The following is a 20,074-nucleotide window of genomic DNA, read 5'->3' as shown; positions in this document are numbered from 1 at the left end:
GATCTGGTGGATCGGGGAATCGGGTATTTGTGGGGACTCGGGGGGATCTTCGCCACGCGGATCGTGCAAATTGCCTGGCCATGCCGGTCTATTTGGCTATTTGTCCACTTTCGGTGGGGGCAGCATTTGCCCAGTGTGTGTGTGTGTGTAAATACGGAACATATGTAAATATTAATTTTATTAAGCAAACGTGACTGCAAGATCTCGGAGCGACTTGGCGTTTGGGCTATGGCTATTGGAGTTTTAAGGCTTTTGGACTTGGCACATTGACGTCGCTGACACGACAACAAACTGTGTGTTTGCTTTTCATATTTGGCTTTTCAATTCACAATATTTGTGCTGGCAAAAGTAGTGTGTTTCTTTTGTTTCGGGATTGTTTTTGGTTTTTTATTTTCTTTCGGATTTTGCTATCGTTATTTTTCTTTTTTGGACTGACAGAAGTTGGCAGTTGCCATCACTCACGCATCCCGTGCGTGGGAACCTTCTGAGGGGGCGGGGGGTACTGGTGGGAGTGGGTGGCGGCCTTGTCTTTGAAGTGGAGGTCCGCCGGATACAAAACGAGTGGATGGCATACGTGCCTGCTTATCGTTATCGCTGTAACGGTCTTTTTATTGTTTACGGTCGGGTAAAAGCACATACAGTGTGACCAGATCAGGTAAAGATGAGTTAAACTACCAATAAATGGTACAGTCACCACAAAGAACTTTATAAATCCCTTACCGATTAATAAATAACCTTAAACTTCAATTATAATGATCACTATCTTAAATTTAAATGCCTTTGATTATACACTTTAAACATATAATTTGTTTATATTTCTATCGCCATTCCCATTGTCTAAAATTAACATAATCACTTATATCGATTACTAATCATTATAGATACTTTTTTGGAATGCATATTTTTGCAAACCCATTTCTAGAAACACTTTTCGCAATCAATAGCCACGATGAGTCAGCGCAATCGATCGATTGCTGTATCGATTGCCTTTTTCGGACCACAACCCACCAACTCCACCCCCTCATAGCTGACCTTTGCGGTTCTAAATTTGGAAACAGTGCAGTTACGATCGTGAGTGATTTCTCGGCTTGTGCTGGTCACGCTTTTCTGCCATCCCTAGAATGGTCATTTGCAGTTGGGAAAAAATCAACTGCGAACTGAGGGGGAAAAAAAAACTCCCAACTGCCAACTGCAAAATGCAACTCACACCCCTCGAAAGATCTCAAATTAGTCAGCGACACTCCATAAATCAGGCACACTCATAGTAACCGAAGGAAAACAATCGAGCTCCAGGTCCCCAGGTTCCATGTCCCCATGTCCAGTTCCACTTGGGACAGCTGCCAATGTCTCGGGGTCCAAGCGATTAGCATACAATTTGTGGGGGGCGGAGTGTGGGGTTAGCACTCGCGGCCATAAATAATAATCGCTAGGGGTCTTTGGCTCGCAGTCCCCGGGAGTTCGGAGTTAAGAGTTAAAAGAGTTAGGAGTTTCGGGCTGCCAGTTGGTTCCCGTTCCCGTTCCCGATCCCGTCTGCCAGTTGTCGATACAAATTGCACCGTTAATAAAGTCAAAATCGGATTAGACACGGCCCGCCGCCCCCCTTTTTTTTTTTTTTTTTTAGATATATAATATATTTCCTTTTTTTACAAAACTCAGCTGCAAGCCAAGCCACCTGTGATATCTGTCGGTGATATAGCCGCGATATACACGTACAACCCCTTCACACCCCAATCAGGCCGGCGAACAGCCCACCCGATCGATTGGCCAGATATTTGATCTGGGCTGAAACTGAAATCAAATGGCCAACACAATAAATTCACCTCTAATGAATTTTGATTCATTTCCATTTGCTTTTGGCGCAAACAACTAAATAACTCCGGCAATCAATGGGCGAAGGGGGGGGCCTTATAGATAATATTGACCCATATATGTCAGACTCGAACGGTAGGCGAACCGGCAAATCGGTGACAGAAGCCAAATGATTCGATTCGAGATCTAGTTGGGTATTTATAATTTACCGAACTATTACAGATAGGAATCAGTTTATAGAATAGATTCTCAATGATTGGGACTAATATGTTTTAATGGGAACTATTTAAAAATATTAATATTTATAATATACCAAACTATTTTAGATGGGAAATAAGTTATAGAATAAATTCCCAATGGTAAGCCATTTCCAATAAACAATCCTAAAAACATCTGAGAATTTCATTCTGCCACTTGAAGTTTATTTTTCTGAGAAAGCGAAGAATGCATTGGCCATGTAAAGTGATAAGAAATGTTATATTACAAATATCGTGACGGGTTCAGACTGCATTATTTGAATATTGATGGGTTGCCGTGCATTTCTTTCTGCTCTTTACTTGCATAACGTCACGTCTTCTCCGCTCTGGATGCACAACTTTCTTTGGGGACGTGCAATCGCTGCCCCCCCATTCGTCATTACCCATTTTTTAGAACCCCTCCCGCAGATCTCCCGAGTTCCAGAATTCCCAAACCGAACCGAACCCCCGAACAAACTCCCCATTTGGTATGCACTAACCAAGGTAATCGATAAACATTTATTGGGTTAACCCAGTATTTATAATAGTCGCTGACTGGGGTGGCATTTACCCATCAAAATGTTTGCTATCCATCGGATTGACTTGGCTTGGCTGGCTCTTACTGATGGCGATTGCCATGATTGCCGCGACGAGGACGTTCCGGGCGTCGATTCTGGATGCGACGAATTCTATCCTTGGCCATCTGATGGAGACGCGGCTCAATCTTCTGCTTGTGCTCCTCGAGAAAGGCGACCAGAGCGTTGGCGAGTTTGAAGTTGGTTCTGGTGAAGAAGCTGATGACCTCGCAGCCCTGCGATACCGAGAGGCAGCCCGTTCTGGTCAGACGTTGGACATAGCCCTCGATGGAGTTGGGGAAGTCGTAGTTGATCACATACTTGATGCCCGGCACGTCCAGTCCCCGCTGGGTCATGTCGGTGACCACGATGATGTTGTAGCGGCCGGTGCGAAAGGCACGGATGATGGCATCCCGTTCGGCGACAGTGCGTCCGCCATGGAGGCCGGCGCAGGGCACAAACACACGGATGAAGGCCACCAGCTCGTCGACGCACCGCTGGCGTTCGGCATAGACCACCACCTTGCCGGGCGTGTCGCTCAAATCATAAATGTTCGTTAGCTCCTCCTTGAGCTGATGCGTCTTGCGGCTCGAATTGAGCATCACCACCCGCTGGCGGAGGCTCTGGAGTCCCTGGCTGGAATCGATGGGACCACCCACACGGATCAGGGTGTAGTTGCCCATGTACTTGCGGGCCATCCGCTGAAGATTGCGCGTCCACGATGACGAAGCGATGACGAACTGGGCCTGTGGACGCATCAGGCAGAGCAGGCGGCACAGCTGGCCCTCCAAGCCGACATCAATCATTCGGTCTATGTCGTCGAGAACCACATAGGAGCAACGACCCAGGACCATTTCCTGGCCATCGCCGGACAATATTTCCAGCAGGCGACCGGCCGTGGCCACCAACAGTTCACAGTCGGTGGCGGCATTCCACCAGACGCTGCCCGAGATGCACTGGCTCCGTAGCTCGTGCTGATTCGTGAAGGACTGTGCCTCCTTGTGGACTAAAATCGCTGCCTCCCGACAGTCCACCAGAACCAGGACAATCGGACCATCATTGCGGCGTTGCGATAGATGCTTCTGTTGGACTTTCATGATGCCCGGCAGCAGGTAGCCCAAGGTCTTGCCTGTTCCGGTGCCGGAGACCATCACCATGTTGCTGCCCGACTGGGCCACCGGCCAACTTTGGGCCTGGATGGGTGTGGGCGACTCGAAGCCACGGAGCTCCAGACGCCGGATTATGTTCTCGCCGAATCCGCTGCGCTGGAAATTCTGGACAGGCTTGGGAGCGGGTCGCGGATCGCAGCTGGCCAGGGAGATCTTGTGGCGTTTCCGGTACAGCTCCGATTCATTCTGCTCGCGATCAGCCGGGCACAGGATCTCTTTCCAGGGATTGCAAATACGGCTCTTCAGCCGAGGACGACCCATCTCGCGATTTTCGGTGGGCATCCTGCTGCTGGAAGAATCGAAAATGCGTTGGGGACTGCGGCTTTTCAGCGGAGAGCGACTCTTCTGGAAATTTCCAGGGGGAGTCCTGCTCCTCCAGCGCTTAATAAAGCGTTGGGGACTGCGGCTCCTCAATGGAGAACGACTCTTCTGGCGATTTTCGGCCGGAGTCCTGCTCCTAAAACGCCTGATAATGCGTTGGGGACTGCGGCTTCTCAGCGGAGAACGACTCTTCTGGCGACCTTCGGCGGGAGTCCTGCTGCTCCAAGAATTGTAAACGCGCTGGGGACTGCGGCGTCCGGACGGAGAATGAATTATACGGGGATTTTCAATGGGACCCCTTTTCCAAGGATTGACAATCCGTGGACGACTGCGGCTCCTGCGGCTTGGGGAACGGCTCCTGCGGCTTGGGGAACGACTTTTGCGGGTATTTTTAGGGGGGGTGCTTACCCAAGAATTGGAAATAAGTTCGGGACTCGGCGCAAGACTCAGCAAGTCACTCTTCTTTTTATTTACTAAAGATGAAGAACTGGCCACCGAACCGGACTGCGAGCCAGAGCTGGAGGATTTCGAACTCGATTCCGAGCTGGAAGAGCTGGATTCCGAGCTGGATGAGCTTGATGACTCGGAACGCCCACGGAACCGAATATTCTGCCTTTCATCCTTGCCCGTCGCAACTTTTTCGCCAGATTTCTTCGGCAAACGTTTAAGTTCTTGGTGGATTTTCACGACCTTCTCGTTTTCTTTCTCCTCTAACACATCGTCTTTATTCTTCTTCATCGCCAGTTTTTCACCTTTTTCGCACATTTTTGTAGAGCTCTTTCTCACAATTACTTTTCGGCAAGACATTGAAAATTTTCACTTGGCTAGTTGGCGAACTGTCAACGAAAAAGGAGACAAGACAACTCTGGACTTTGGTGTTGGCCAACCCATCTTAGTGTTGGAAAAAACCGTCTTTAGAAACTTACTCTCATAAAATACCTTTTTTAGTATAACAAATTTATTTATTTAACGTTGATCAGCCAACTTAATGGCTATAAAACGTTGTCTACGAAGAGGAAAAATTGACATGGAAACATAACAGAAAAGGAGATTAACAATATTTACAATAATTGAACAATTTCATTGCTTTAGGACTCGAGAGACCTGACGTCCTCTTGTCCAGAGATCACCGGGGTGCCTTCGCTTTAGTCTTCTTCTCGTTGAGATTCGGTTTGCCAGGGATGCTGCTAGGTGGTTCGTACCATTTATTATTCGAGTTCTATACTGTTATTTTTAAGTATTCTAAAATATCAGGTTGGTATACAATTGTTTGTAAAAGATATATTTAATATTTTTATGCACCATGGTTTTTAATGTAATGTTTTATCGAGGGCATGCACTATGGTTATATTTAAAAATCCCAGTCCTTAGTAATCTAATGCATTTGTATTTCATGAGAACTTTTGTGGTCTGGTGTTGGAAAAATACCTTCCTTAACTTACTCTCATAAAATACCATTTTCTACTGCAACTTTAAGTTCTATACTGTTATTTTGAAGTATTGTAAAAGTTGGTAAAAATTAGTAATTTTAATTCCCTTATATTAATATCATATACCAAAGTTTGCCAGGTTATGTTTTGTCCAGGGCTTGTAATATAGTTTTATTTAAAGAATTCCAGTTCTGCATTAATCTGATTCGTTTTTAATAACACAAGTGGACTTTTATGGTCTTCAATGTGTTTCATTTCCCGAGTGGGGACTGTCCCAGTTCCGGACTGAGATACGGATACGGGTTCGGACTCCGCTGGCGGAAGTGCAGAGCTCTCTTGCCCAATCGAAAGACCCAAAAGAGAGCTGGGCACTATCTGCCCCCGTTGGGTTATCTATCTCCGTATAATTGGCGGCTGTGTGAGTGTCTGGATGTGTGGTCAATTAAAAACATTCGCTGGCTTTTTATCAAATTCAATTAGCCGACGACGAAAGCCAAACAAAATGCCCAAAAAGCTACAAAAAAAAAATAGCGGAAGAGAGTCGGCAACAAAGTTGCTCAATGGGAATTGCTGAGGGGGATCAACAGCACTTTAAGAAATATTCAAATAAAAAAGTATATAAAACGCATGCATAAACGAGGAGTTCTAACTATAGAAAATCCGTATAATTAACTAGATAAATTGGCAAGCAATTGGCTGTACAGATCGTTAAGGCAATTCGCTAATGATCGTCAGACAGCTAACGATCTCCTTTGGCTAATTGGCCCCCAGTACGTATGTACTGGGTGTGCCCCTCGCCCCGTTTTCAGACCACCCTTCGTTTAAAGTGGCCATCAAGTGGTAATTACGATCGTTGTTGGAACGATGAAGACATCAAATCGCACTGCATCGCCTCAGAACGTCTATGGCCATTGAAAGAGATTTGTTTTGGTTTAAGACCCCGAGACACTGAAACCCCCCCAGAGACCCCTTCTCTCTTTCCCGGAGTTTCAATTAAAGTTCCATTAACGCTTCGCGACACACACAATTATCAAAAATTATATTTATGCTTATGACATTTCCGGCAGTTCCACAATTCCCCGATTTCCCCTGATCTTTGGCCAGTGCAAAATTTATGCCCCCTGTCTGAGTCATTTCATTTATTTCGAGACAGCGCAGACAGAAGATCAAAGCAACTTCATGATTATGCTGCACGCATATCCATCACCATATCGAGCACTCGCCTCGGGGTGGAGTTGTCTATGGGTCCATGGGGGGATCCATTGGGGAATCGCGGGGAACGGGGGCCATATCCGAGATCCAAGATCCCAGATCCGAGGTGAGGTGTGTGTGTGCGCAGGTGAGGCTCTGGCTGCCGGGATCGCTGTGTGTGGCTACAGTGGTTAGGGGAGTGGATAATCGGCACTAACCGTATGAAGAGAGCATTACCGTCCACACTTATCCAGCCTAACCAAGCCCACAAAAATGGTAGATATGTGGATAGCTTCGATAAAAGGAGATCCATGTTGGAAACAATATAATAAACACTTTTAAGAAATCAGAATACTGTGGGAAATAAATATTAACAGATATATTTAGCAAATTCCCATAAACATCTTTATAATAATAATATAAATTACAACAATATATCATAGCAAAAAATAGGAAAAAAGGAAATGTAAGCTTTGATTCTTCACAGTTTTTGCATCTTAGTATTGTATTTTAAATGTTAAAAATTTCTAAAAATATTATTCATTTAAAAAATACAATATAGAACTTACGATTCCGCTACATTTCATAGCAATCTGATGGCTAACTGACTGACAAGCGACATTGTCCAACACTAATCATATTTTATTTGTGTGCACACTCCAATGTTCTATGGGGCCGGCTTTACTTTTGGCTACGGACTCTCGGCCAAGTTCCTCGAGGAAAAAGAAACAAAAAAAAAACCACACACTCGGAAGACACGAGAAAAGATCGGCGCAGCAGGAGACCCCCAAAAGGGGGCAAGGAGATCTCGTGGCAGATACGAATCCGCAAAGCAGAAAAACAACTGCAACGGGGCAACAGCAACTGCAACATCAACAGCACAAGTAAAGACAAATTGTCTACGGGTTGAGGTCTTGCTATTGGCCTCCAGCGTGACGATGTCGGGTGCTACTGGCGCCACTCAGCGCCAACAAAACAGAAAAGAGGGCCAAAAGGCGGGGGGCTATGCTAGAGCTATAGCTATAGTTGTGGCTGTGGTTATGGCATGTGGCATGTGCCACCCAAACCAAACCAAGCCAAACCGAAAAACTAAAAACAAAAAAAAGTCAGAACAGAAAACCAAAAGCCAAGCCAAGCGAATAGAATTACGGATCAAAGGAAAGACCTTAGCCATGTATAATATATATATATAATCGAACAAATAATGGTTAACCATAAAATTTATCACAAATAATCCCATAGACTGTTGGCTTAATCGCTAATCTTTGCGATTAAGCTCCTCTTCATAACTTTCGATATCCTTGCGACATGCATTGACCTTGGCTTGAGCATCGCTTAATTTTTCGGCAATTCGCAAGATCCTCGATGCTATGGATTCATGTTCGCGTTTTTTCTGCAGAGAGCGGTTGGTCTGACGTTCTGCGGCCTTGGTCCTGGTAACCAATTTGGGACCGACAGACTCACCTATAGCTTCCTTGATATGTTGTGAAACAATACGATCGACGTCATCGTTGAGTAGGGCAACGCTAGATTCGGTTACATGCCATGAAATGCAGAACTCCGTTCTGCCAGAGATCCCGGTATAGAACCATGTTACCATTTCATTCGATTCGTCATCAGGTTTATTCTTACGCCACTCGTAGGTTCTGACCCCAATTCTCACGTGCATTCGGCTCGGCCTTTCAAGAACGAGCATGGCAATAATATCCATTATAGTATCTATGTATTTGGGGTCGTCTTCAATTGAATCATCCTGGACAGCGGTCTCGGGGAAATCCAATGAACTCCAATCGAAGCCACTTGGAGGTCGATTTCTTACCGCCACAAACGAATCAATAGACACTTCAGAGGGCTCTTCCGAGTCATTTGGAGAGTTATGTAGAGTTCTTGGTTCCTCAAGCAATTCATCATCCTGATTATCCAATTCAGAAGACACAGCTTCCGGGTGCCAATTATTCGGAGGTAGACTTCCTATCGCCCCAATCAATTCATCATGTTCCTGTCCAGCGCCCCCATCAGGTCTTTTGGCTTTTTCTGGGGTCTCGGAACAATCCGAAGAACTCCAATCGAGGTCACTTGGAGGTCGAGTTCTTATCGCCACAAATGAATCAAAGGACACATCTGAGTCACTTAAAGAGCTCTGCAGAGTTCTTATCTCCTTAAACCATTCATCATCCTTATCCTTATCGGAATCCTGATTATCCAACTCGGAGGACAGTGCTTTCGCATTCCAGTTATTTGAAGGCAGAGTTTCTACCGCCCCAATTAAATCATCATATTCCTTTTCAGCACCCCCTTCAGATCCTTTGGCTTTTTTTGAGGTCTCTGAACAATCCGATGAACTCCAATCGAGGTCACTTGGAGGTCGAGTTCTTATCGATTCAAAGAACCCTTCAGGAGGTGTTAAATATGAGTCTGAGTCATCATCCTTATCCTTATCGGAATCGTGATTACCCAATTCAGAGGACGATGCTTCAGAAGATCTAATGCCCGCATTCAAGTCATTCGGAGGTAGAGTTCTTATCGACCCAAACAATCCATCATGTTCTATCAAGTCATAGAACACGTCTTCAGAAGATGTTGAGCCCGAATCCAAATCATTCGGAGGTAGAGTTTTTGTCGACCCAGAATATTCTGAAGACCCTTCTTTAAAAGATCCTAAAGTTGTTGATCTTTCGAGTATTGCATCCACGGTATCTTCCAAATTAATATTCTCATGTTCACTGATTATTTCGTCTTCGAAGTTGGGGTTCGACTCTTGGGGTTCGGCAAGTATGAACTCGTTTTCCATTGCTATAGTGACGAAACCCTGGTCAGCAGTCCCTCTTCTTTCATCGGGCTCTTCATATTCGTTCCTATGTGTCATCGATTCCTGATCATCAAAAAAACGAGCTGGAATCATCCTCGACATGTTTTCGATTTCAATATCGATGGAATCCATGTCAGCAGTATCTCTTGTACATCCGCATTGTACATCTTGTTCATCGGACTCTTGGTTCCTATGTGTCATCGGCTCCCCTTCCGGATCATCCAAAAATCGAGCTGGTATCGTCCTCGATATGTTTTCGATCTCTATATCGATGGAATCCTGGCCAGTAGTATCTCTTGAACATCCGCATCGTACATCTTGTTCACTGGACACTTGGTTCCTATGAGTCATCGGTTCCACTTCCGGATCATCCAGAAATCGAGCTGGTATCATCCTCGATATGTTTTCGATCTCTATATCGATGGAATCCATGTCAGCAGTATCAATTGTACATTCGCATCGTACATCTTGTTCACTGGACTCTTGGTTCCTATGAGTCATCGGTTCTACATCTGAATCATCCAGAAATCGAGCTGGTATCATCCTCGATATGTTTTCGATCTCTATATCGATGGAACCCATGTCAGCAGTATCTGTTGTACATTCGCATCGAACATCTTGTTCACTGGACTCTTGGTTCCTATCTGTCACAGATTCCACTTCCGAATCATCCATAAATCGAGCTGGTATCATCCTCGATATGTATTCGATCTCTATATCGATGGAATCCATGTCAGCAGTATCTCTTGTACATCCGCACTGTACATCTTGTTCATCGGGCTCTTGGTTCCCATGTGTCATCGGTTCTACATCCGAATCATCCAGAAATCGAGCTGGTATCATCCTCGATATGTTTTCGATCTCTATATCGATGGAACCCATGTCAGCAGTATTTATTGTACATTCGCATCGTACATCTTGTTCACTGGACTCTTGGTTCCTATCTGTCACAGATTCCACTTCCGATTCATCCAGAAATCGAGCTGGTATCATCCTCGATATGTATTCGATCTCTATATCGATAGAATCCATGTCAGCAGTATCTATTGTACAATCGCATCGTACATCTTGTTCATCGGACTCTTGGTTCCTATGTGTCATCGGTTCTACTTCCGGATCATCCAAAAATCGGGATGGCATCATCCTCGGCATGTTTTCGATTTCTATATCGATGGAATCCATTTCAGCAGTATGTCGTGAGCATCCGCATCGTACATTTCGTTCAGCGGACTCTTGGTTCCTATCTATCACAGATTCCACTTCCGGATCATCCGAAAATCGAGCTGGCATCATCCTCGACATGATTTCGATTTCTATATCGTTGGAATCCTGGTTAGTAGTATCTCTTGAACATCCGCATCGTACATTTTGTTCAGCGGACTCTTGGTTCCTATGTGTCACAGATTCCACTTCCGGATCATCCGAAAATCGAGCTGGCATCATCCTCGACATGATTTCGATTTCTATATCGATGTAATCCTGGTTAGTAGTATCTCTTGAACATCCGCATCGTACATTTTGTTCAGCGGACTCTTGGTTCCTATGTGTCACAGATTCCACTTCCGGAGCATCCAAAAATTGAGCTGGCATCATCCTCGACATGATTTCGATTTCTACATCGATGGAATCCGTGTCAGCAGTATCTCTTGAACATCCGCATCGTACATCTTGTTCACTGGACTCTTGGTTCCTATGAGTCATCGATTCCACTTCCGGTTCATCCAAAAATCGGGCTGGCATCATCCTCGACATGTTTTCGATCTCTATATCGATGGAATCCACGTCAGCAGTATCTATTGAACATCCGCATCGTTCATCTTGTTCATCGGACTCTTGGTTCCTATGAGTCATCGGTTCCACTTCCGGGTCATCCAGAAATCGCGCTGGTATCATCCTCGATATGTTTTCGATGGAATCCATGTCAGCAGTCTCTCCTTCGACTCCAATTGGTGCATCTTGTTCGTTCCTGTGTGTAATTAATCCCACATCCGCATCATCCAGAAATCGAGCGGTTATCATCCTCGACAAGTTTTCAATTTCTATATCTACGGAATCCAGGCCACCAGGCCCAGAAGACTCAGTTTCGGCTCCAGTAGGGAAATCTTGAAAATCGGGACCTCGGGATACGTCCAGAGATGTCTGCCCCATTTCTAGATCCTCTGGCAGCATATCAGTTTCATTCTGCGATGCTATAGAGTCGGGTAAAAGTGGATCGCTTTCATCCCCGCTTGATAGACTTTCAGGTTGGGTCTCATTATGATTATTTACTGCGGGTTGAGAAAGGGGTTAGGACCAAGTTCTGTTCTAAGAAGCAGACAGTTCGATTTTTTTTATTACCTAGCCCTCTTCGCTCTGCTCTTGAATGGTAGCTCGCTCGCCTAATAAGCTTCCTGACCGACCTCAACATCTTCACCATCTTCTTCTTCCTTACCATCCCGGTCTGAACTCGTGGTAAATTGTTTGACCGTCTAATCAATTGGCTTACTTGCTGGATGGGTTCGGGCTCTGAATTTGTCTCCGATTCAGGAACCCGCAGTTCATTACGAGGACTGATCAATTCTGGAACCTGTACGCCTACTTCTTGTGTATTTTGAATGCGTTCGTTTTCTGGATGTACGAACTCGCCATTTGATTCGAACTCTAGAAACGGAAATTCATCCGAATCGCTGTCTGAATTGCCCATTCTGCGTGTTGTTTCCGATTCTTGAACCAAACCGCTCTCTTGCTTTGGTATTACTTTGCAAAGTGTTTCGTTTAGCCAATCGACAATGATGTGCATGTTACATTACTTTTTAAACCCCAATGTTGCGACGTTACAAAGGGCGTTGAAAAAAATTAAGAGAAAAAATGTTGGAAAATAATATAAGGTAGTAAACGAGCGTAGCAAATTTAGATGTTGTTCGGTGTTCAAACCTATTGGAACTAACTGAAAAACATAGGGGTCCCGTACAGCTACTGACATTGGGGCTCCACAGCCCACTTGATCCCAAGTTTGGAACATGTTTTCAGCTCGTTTAATTAAATTTTGGATAGATGCATTTAAGTGGATTACTTATAAATTTAAAATGGTAAAAATTATATATTTTACCGGGATTTACCCAACCTTTTTTAGAAAATTTAGATTATTGTTATAAAATAATATGCTCTTCCAGCTTAGCTACAATTGGCCATGCCTTTAGGTTAATTTACGGATTTTATACTTATTCAAGGGAATCCTTTTGTTCCTCCGCTCTCATTATCCCTGCCCCCTGGCTTTTTTCTGGGCTTCATTTAAATTATGAACTGTTCACAAAATGCTTACGGTTGAGCAACTAAGCTGGCTCAATGAACCCCCGGTGACCTGGATTTTTTCCAGGCTTTTTCCTGCTGGAGTGCCGTTGGCCAGGTAAGAAGCTCTTTAGCCGAGGCATAAAAGATGAAATGGAAATCTGTCGAGCTCTTAGCACTTGCGAGTGTCGAGATGTATGTGGATGGGTGGGTTGGATGGATATTTTATATGTGTGAATATGCTTTCACGATTTTAGGGGGGGGACTTGACTTACCTTGCACAATGCCACGCCTGTGTCCAAGCGATCCATGAAGTTTTCGGCATTGATGCTCAGTTCCGGATAGAGTGTGCTGAGCCATTCGGCCAGATCCTCCTTCATGGCCTCCAGGTACTCCTCGCTGGACTTAAATGGCCTGTACGGCCTCGCCTCCAACATGGCCATCGCGTCGGTAGTTTATTCTTAATCTTTCTGGAACTCAAATCACAGTTCCCTTGCCTTAGCTTTCGATTTCAATATTTTGTTTTCTTATTATTTATTTATTTTTTTTTTTTTTATTCTTCAGACCTTAGCAAAGATTTGTCGTCGTGTTTTCGTTACGCTTTTGGTTGCAGTGCATCGCGTCTGGTTCGGATTAGCGTTTCGGTTCGGTTCGATATTGAGCTGAAATGAGGGAAAAAACGTATATATTTTTTATATATTTTAGTAACAAAATTTTAGCTTTGAGAAACAAAAGAATTTGGCCAACTTTTTTTTTAGCGGAAAAGCCCGTTGATTGATGATATACAATCAGATTGCCGGCAAGTGGATAATAAATCGTAAAAATTGTTGCACCAAAACGGCGTAAATTTATGATTGTGCCACTGCAGCTGACATAATTATGGTACTGAAAACCGCAGCGGCAACGGCAAACCGCCGCCGCTGGCTGCAAAAGTTATACAAATAAAATCAATAAATAAAACATAAAAGTCGGTGACTTGAAAAAGGCCCAGACAAGCCAACAGCAGCAGCAGCAGCAACAGCAGCAGCTGGAAAACAAAGTTGGTATTGGGCGCCGGGTTAATGGCATCTCACACCCCAAGTGCCCCTTATACTTCATTTTATTTTTACCCCCATCTCATTAACAGGTCGCTTTTATATTGAGTAATTAGCGGTGAGTCCAATTGAACTGTGAACTTCGCTCGAAAAGGGGGGAGATCGACCACCAACTACTGCACCAACCATCCAAGGTCGGTCATAAAACTTATGGCTTATCAAAAGCGTTTATCGAATTATCGTTGCATAAGGATGCCGCAACAGGATTTGACCTTGGGCCATCAGAACAGGTTGGTCTTTAAAGCCTCCGCCCCTCATTAATCCTCCGATGGGATTAAACCTTTGTTGCAGCGACTTCAGGACAAAGGAAAGCGAAGGGAATTGTTCGTATGTGTATTTAATATAATCTATAAATATGGCTATAAAAGCTATGTAAAGGTTTGCTAAGGAAAATGGGAAATAAACCTTTTTGAAAGATTTTATTATATTACATTTTATGATTAAGGTTAAAAGATCATAAAATCATATTATAATATAAAAACAAGAGTTCCTAAAGTCTGAAAACATCAGAATAGCCAAGTAAGAACGCTGAACTCAACATTCTTTATAAGGTATACGCATAGAATTAAACACAAACTGTTTTGCGAATTCAGAACCATATCCACACCTTTGCCACACCTGCTTTATAATAATTAGGCCAGGTCGCAATCTTTTAGGACCGATCGATCGGTAATAATAAAAGAAAGAAACCAATGGGTGAGAGAGTGGGAACAAAGCTTAAAGAAATCGAATCCCATTCGCATTGGCATTCCAATGTTCGGTTTTTCGATATTCGGTTTTTGGTTTTCGGCGTGTGTATTTTAAATGTTTTGTGTGTTTAATTCGCCTGGCTATTGGATCCGTTGGTCCCCGGAGCTGTATTAAGTGCTTACGTAACCGCCTCATTCCCGATGAGGCTGGTCTTAATTAAGGCGCACCGATTTGGCAACTTACGTGTATTTTTTTCTGTTTTTTCAAAATGATCAGGCGGATTCGGAATCGGATCGCTATTGGGAGATTCGGATTCGCATTCGCATGCGGGCAAGTACAAAAACCCATGTGTGTTGGCTAATTTGCTGGCCATTGATGGGTTAAGCTAAAGAAATCATTGCCGCCGGAGTTGGTAAACCTCCGGGGGGTTTATTTTGGTTTTGGTTGGGCTTTTTGGGCAAATCCGCATCTCATCCCCCGGATTTGGTTTTCACTTTCGCACTTGCGAAAATCTATCTTTTTTTTTGCCTAGATCGATCAATCTATTCACATGCCACGCCCCCTGCTGTTGACCCACCAAGCCAGAGAATGACTGAAAAGATGCAAAAAAAAAAAAAAAAGAAAAAATCAAAAAGTCGCAAGCTTTCGAGACAAACAAATATGCAAATGCTCGCTGGCCTTTTGTTCGAATGATTAGCGGTATTTTTGAAAGTGAATTTAATTAAAAAATCCGCATCCAAACACAGCGAAATGTATAAACAACACACACATTTTGCATAGGATGCGTCGTCGGCATCGATTCGCATATAAGGCCTGTCCCATTCCAATCCAATGCGATCCAATCTCCTCCCCATCGCCAAGTCCGGTAATTGAATGTGTGCCTCTGCCGTTTTTGTTTTTTTTTTTTATTTTGGCCATTGCTGATTTCCACATTCGAAATTGTCATTAAAACTCCCCCGCATTTCACGTCCATTCACCGTATTGTTTACAATGCTTCTGTGTTCTGTCAGGCGTGAAACTTTTCCCTTATCTTAACAAAGTTCCCATTCCCAGACCTTATTTTCATTATCAGATATTGCTGCAAGTCTTCAATATTACGTTGTCTATCGTTTAAAACAGCTTCTATCGTTAAGGGACTTCCTCAAGTATAGTTATACTATAATGATATATGGTATACTATAAACTAGTTATCTTTCGGGTTGTCTTGATTTAATTGCATCATTTTTTTTTATTCGATTTATGGTGGCTATTTTAAAATGGCCTATAGTCATATAGATTATTATTATAGGAATAATGTGGCACTTTTATAATTATACCCGTTACTCGTAGAGTAAAAGGGTATACTAGATTCGTCGGAAAGTATGTAACAGGCAGAAGGAAGCGTTTCCGACCCCATAAAGTATATATATTCTTGATCAGGATCACTAGCCGAGTCGATCTAGCCATGTCCGTCTGTCCGTCTGTCCGTCTGTCCGTCTGTCCGTCTGTCCGTCTGTCCGTCTGTCCGTCTGTCCGTCTGTCCGTCTGTCCGTCTGTCCGTATGAACGCTGAGATCTTGGAAACTATAAGAGCTACAATACTGGGATTAGGCATGCAGATTCCTGAGATTCCTGCGCAGCGCAAGTTTGTTTCAAAAGAGTGCCACGCCCACTCTAACGCCCACAAACCGCCCAAAACTGTGGCTCCTACAGTTTTGATGCTAGAACAAAAATTTTAACTGAAATGTATTGTTCTCATCAATACCTACCGACTGACCTAAAAAAAGTTTGCCACGCCCACTTTAACGCCCACAAACCGCCCACAAACTTCAAAAAATCGTAAATATGAACGCGGATATCTCGGAAAACATCAAAGATAGAGAAACGAGATTTCAGATTTAGATTCCGTAGGCTTGAGCGCAGCGCAAGTTTATTATGCGAATATGCCACGCCCACTCCAACGCCCACAAACCGCCCAAGTCTGTGGCGCCCACAATTTTCATGGTAGATAAAAAATTTAAACTGAAATGTATTGGTCTCGTCAATACCTATCGATTGATTTAAAAAAAACTTTGCCACGCCCACTCTAACGCCCACAACGCTTAAATCTGTCTACCGCCGGTAGGTGGCGCATTTGCTGCTTGCATATCTCCATTTTCCTTTGGTCCCTTTAGCTGAGTAACGGGTATCTGATAGTCGAGGTACTCGACTATAGCGTTCTTCCTTGTTTTGTAATGATAAGACTGATTGTTATTAAACTCTAGGTCATATATCATTATCTTGCTGTTGTTTTTCAGTTCTTTAAACTAAGTGCTGACAACAAGGGAACTAATAAATACCACACTTTTCCATCTTTTTGTATTTCTCCTTAGCTTTTCCCCACTTTTCACAATGGTAAAGTGTGAATTGCCGCATGACAGTAAAAGTGATCGAGAGTGTGAAGTTTGATAACAGCAAAAACAACCACAGTGAGTATGGAAAATATGTTATAAGAGTATCGAATTGGATTTTTTTTCTGCTGCCTGCTGCTGTTGACTTTTTCAATTAACAATTACAAACATCGCAAAAGAGATAGAGCTTGTATTTGTATTTGTAGTTGGGTCATGCGATAGAGTTTCACAATACTAGGGAAAAATTGGGTGGGGGGTGGTACACACATATCGATACACTATGGACCCAATAGGAAAGTTATACCAGACACTTGGGGACTTCAAGTGTAAATGAAACAAGATATCAAGTATCTATTGCATATCCAAGAGATACTTCAAAATGTCGGCTTGATTAAAGCACTAGAAAAGGCTTAGAAATGTATGGTGTTAAGTAGGAGTGCTAATTAAGTGTTATATAAAGTTACTTTCCCTGGGAACCCCTCAATACTTTACATATCTCAGAATACCTTTGAGTTATAGATCTATCTATTCCGAAGAGTTCCCATCTTTTTTTCAGTGCACTCCCCGGAGAGTTAGAAATAGATGGTGTAAAGTAGGAGTGCTAATCAAGTGTTATATACAGGTACTTTCCCTGGGAACCCTCAATACTTTACATATTTCAGAATACCTTTGAGCTATAGCTATCTATATCGAAGAGTTTCCATCTTTTTTTCAGTGCACTCCCCCAGAGAGTTCTCCTCCACAGCTCTTTCCCCATATTTTCCTTATATGCCACCCAAACGTTCAATGACACTTGAAGCGACAATCGAAACGATTTCGTTGCAGGCAACAACATTCAATGGGAATGCAGTTCACACTCCCACTCCGTATCGCTTCCAAGCAGCTCCATCTTCCATCATCTCCATCCCCACCACTCTCGAAAGCATCCGAACTTGATGCACTCGCATCTGTCAGAAATTTCAGTGTCGAATGTGGACCATGGACCATGGACCATGATTTTGACAGTGCATATATGTACAGATGTGTGTAATGGATGCAGTCGCTGTCTCTGTCTCCGTCGAGTGCTCCCCATTCAACAACAACATTTGAAATCTCGTTCAAGTGCAAAAGTTATTTTCACAAGTTATCCATTTTCAGCCATTGAGGGCCAACAACAATGGTAACACACGGCACTCGAATGGAGTTGGGCCTCTCCCAATATATTATATTTTCCTCCTCCTTTGCATAATACCCCCATAGGAATGTTTAGCTCCTTTTGTGGCCCGTTCCCTTTTGGCTCCTTTGTCCGTTGATGCATTGTCATCATCCACCCCACCGATGGGCACCATTGCATTCCAATTCCATCTCCATCCCATGCATATGCACAATATCCCATCACCAGCCCATCAGGCATCGTTGCCATAAATGTCAGCACACTATCCTATACTATTCCTCCTCATTTTCCGCGTCGCATTTTCCCCGCTCATTTGGCTAAATGCACTTGCCGGAGTTTCCTTTTTGACGCTTTGTCTCCGTGCTTTTCCGTTTTGTCATTTACGGCTAAATCAATAGACGCCAGACAAAAGGAGAGCCGGCGCCGCCATTTTGTAGTTAAGAATCAAAAAATTTAGTATGCAAAAAAAAAAAGTTCTAGCACAGTAGGTTGATTGTATTGACAGTGGTTTGCATTGTGGAAAGTGGAAACCATATTGTAACATATTTATTATAACCAAATCTCTGAAATTCGACCGCGGTCGACTGTGAATTAATTATTACATAACTAATAGATATGAATAAAGAAAACTAAGCTACAAGGTGATTTATTTCATTCCGGCTGTGTTCACCATATGAGCATCAAAACTTAACATGCTCACTGCTTTAAAAAATTGCATATTTTATGGGAATCGAACCTGAAGCACAGCTATGTTATTAATTTGGTTATTTTAGACAGATGTAAAAAATAATTTTTGTTTTAAACGTTATTTATGCATTTTTATAATGAATTCATGAATATCTAAGCTGAATTTTTCATTTCAACTTTACGATTATTGTGGATATTAGTGTTATTTTGTGAACAAACAACTCATTGCCAAACTCGGTATTAATTTATTGAGTTAGGTTTATGGTATCATAAATGCAGGCCCCGCGTTGGGCGCCAATTAATTGAATGACACGTTGAGTGCCAATATAATTTTATAAACGTATGTTTGTAATAGTCTGCACGCGTCTACCACTCGATTTTATATTTAAATGATGTATTTCTTACATTCCAGAACCACTGTGTAATTTTTGTGCTCTATAGATACTTATATATTAGTCAGATGGTGTTGGGTGCTGACGGTGATGTCGCCTGACGATTTTATTGGAGTGTGGAGTGGGTGGCGTGTGTGGGAGGACGACGACCTTGGACTAGCTGAGCACTACGAGGGGGATTACGAGAGTGGGAGGGTAGCAGTAAGCGAGTAAGGAAATTCACTGGCGTCGGGCCAAAATTAAAGTTCACAAAACTGACTCACCCAAGGCAAATGATTGAGCTCCACAACACAAAGAAAGAAGTATTTTTTTTTATTTTTTTTTTTTTTGGTTTTGTCTCGTCTGGCCTTAAGTAGATCAAACTTCCACTCACACATATGTTAACCTTCTAAAGCCGCTATATCATTTGAAAGGGCAAAGAAAACACAATACAAAAACCAAAGAACTGCAAATCAGCGGCAGCAACAACAAAAACTTGTAGCTGAGTGGCCGCTTTTTGTAGAAATGTCGCAGAAACTTAATTTACAATATATTTTGCCTCCGTCTGCGTAAGAAAAAAAGAATGGGAAAGAAAAAAAAACAAAGACAAAGCTGCGACAAGTTAAGAATTCGAATTCGAAACAAGAAACGCAACTTAAGCTGCGTAGGTTTCTTAAGTAACTTCAAATGTTTTGATTAGACTTTAAATGACAACAGTAACGAGAACAACAACAATAGCTCAGCTTGGAGCTGCGGAGTCGAACTCAACTCAAAGTCATTTGCGCAGTCGCAGCTGCGCAGTGTGGGTTGCCTCAAGAGCGAGCGAGAGAGATGGAGCAAGCGAGAGAACGCAGAGGGGGACAGCAACAGCCAGGGGGAATAGTGCTGTGGTCGACTTTGCAGA

General features: G+C 43.2%; 3 protein-coding genes across 5 annotated transcripts in view; all 3 read right to left on the bottom strand.

The window, feature by feature from the left end:
• Positions 1 to 20,074, bottom strand: part of LOC119558196 (GAS2-like protein pickled eggs) — a 62,585-nt gene that overhangs the window by 17,612 nt on the left and 24,899 nt on the right. For all 3 annotated transcript variants that reach the window (XM_037871484.1, XM_037871482.1, XM_037871483.1), the window contains exon 3: positions 13,083 to 13,469. In XM_037871484.1, coding sequence (XP_037727412.1) covers positions 13,083 to 13,250 — 168 coding nt within the window. In that variant the 5' untranslated portion in view covers positions 13,251 to 13,469. The remainder of the gene's footprint in view (positions 1 to 13,082; positions 13,470 to 20,074) is intronic.
• Positions 2,642 to 4,222, bottom strand: LOC119558198 (putative ATP-dependent RNA helicase CG14443). Its single transcript, XM_037871485.1, has one exon. It carries the CDS (start codon positions 4,069 to 4,071, stop codon positions 2,665 to 2,667), a length of 1,407 nt encoding a protein of 468 aa, XP_037727413.1. The 5' UTR covers positions 4,072 to 4,222; the 3' UTR covers positions 2,642 to 2,664.
• LOC119558195 lies at positions 7,899 to 12,476 on the bottom strand. Its single transcript, XM_037871481.1, has 2 exons — positions 11,878 to 12,476; positions 7,899 to 11,807 (listed from the first exon to the last, which is right to left on the bottom strand). The coding sequence occupies exons 1-2, from the start codon at positions 12,317 to 12,319 to the stop codon at positions 7,990 to 7,992; spliced, it is 4,260 nt and encodes a 1,419-aa protein (XP_037727409.1). The 5' UTR covers positions 12,320 to 12,476; the 3' UTR covers positions 7,899 to 7,989.

This window comes from Drosophila subpulchrella, chromosome X (assembly GCF_014743375.2).
Source record: "Drosophila subpulchrella strain 33 F10 #4 breed RU33 chromosome X, RU_Dsub_v1.1 Primary Assembly, whole genome shotgun sequence".
In the NCBI taxonomy this organism is placed as follows: domain Eukaryota; kingdom Metazoa; phylum Arthropoda; class Insecta; order Diptera; family Drosophilidae; genus Drosophila; species Drosophila subpulchrella.
The sequence above is the reverse complement of the archived record's forward strand: the minus strand, read 5'-3'. Positions and strand labels throughout refer to the sequence as shown.

What these genes read in the sequence shown, in the direction of transcription:
- LOC119558195 (XM_037871481.1), bottom strand. Translation starts at nt 12,319, where the DNA reads ATGCACATCATTGTCGATTGGCTAAACGAAACACTTTGCAAAGTAATA. An exon ending in AGCAGAGCGAAGAGGGCTAG is followed by an intron (nt 11,808 to 11,877) that starts GTAATAAAAAAA and finishes CTCAACCCGCAG; the next exon opens with TAAATAATCATAATGAGACC.
- LOC119558198 (XM_037871485.1), bottom strand. Translation starts at nt 4,071, where the DNA reads ATGCCCACCGAAAATCGCGAGATGGGTCGTCCTCGGCTGAAGAGCCGT.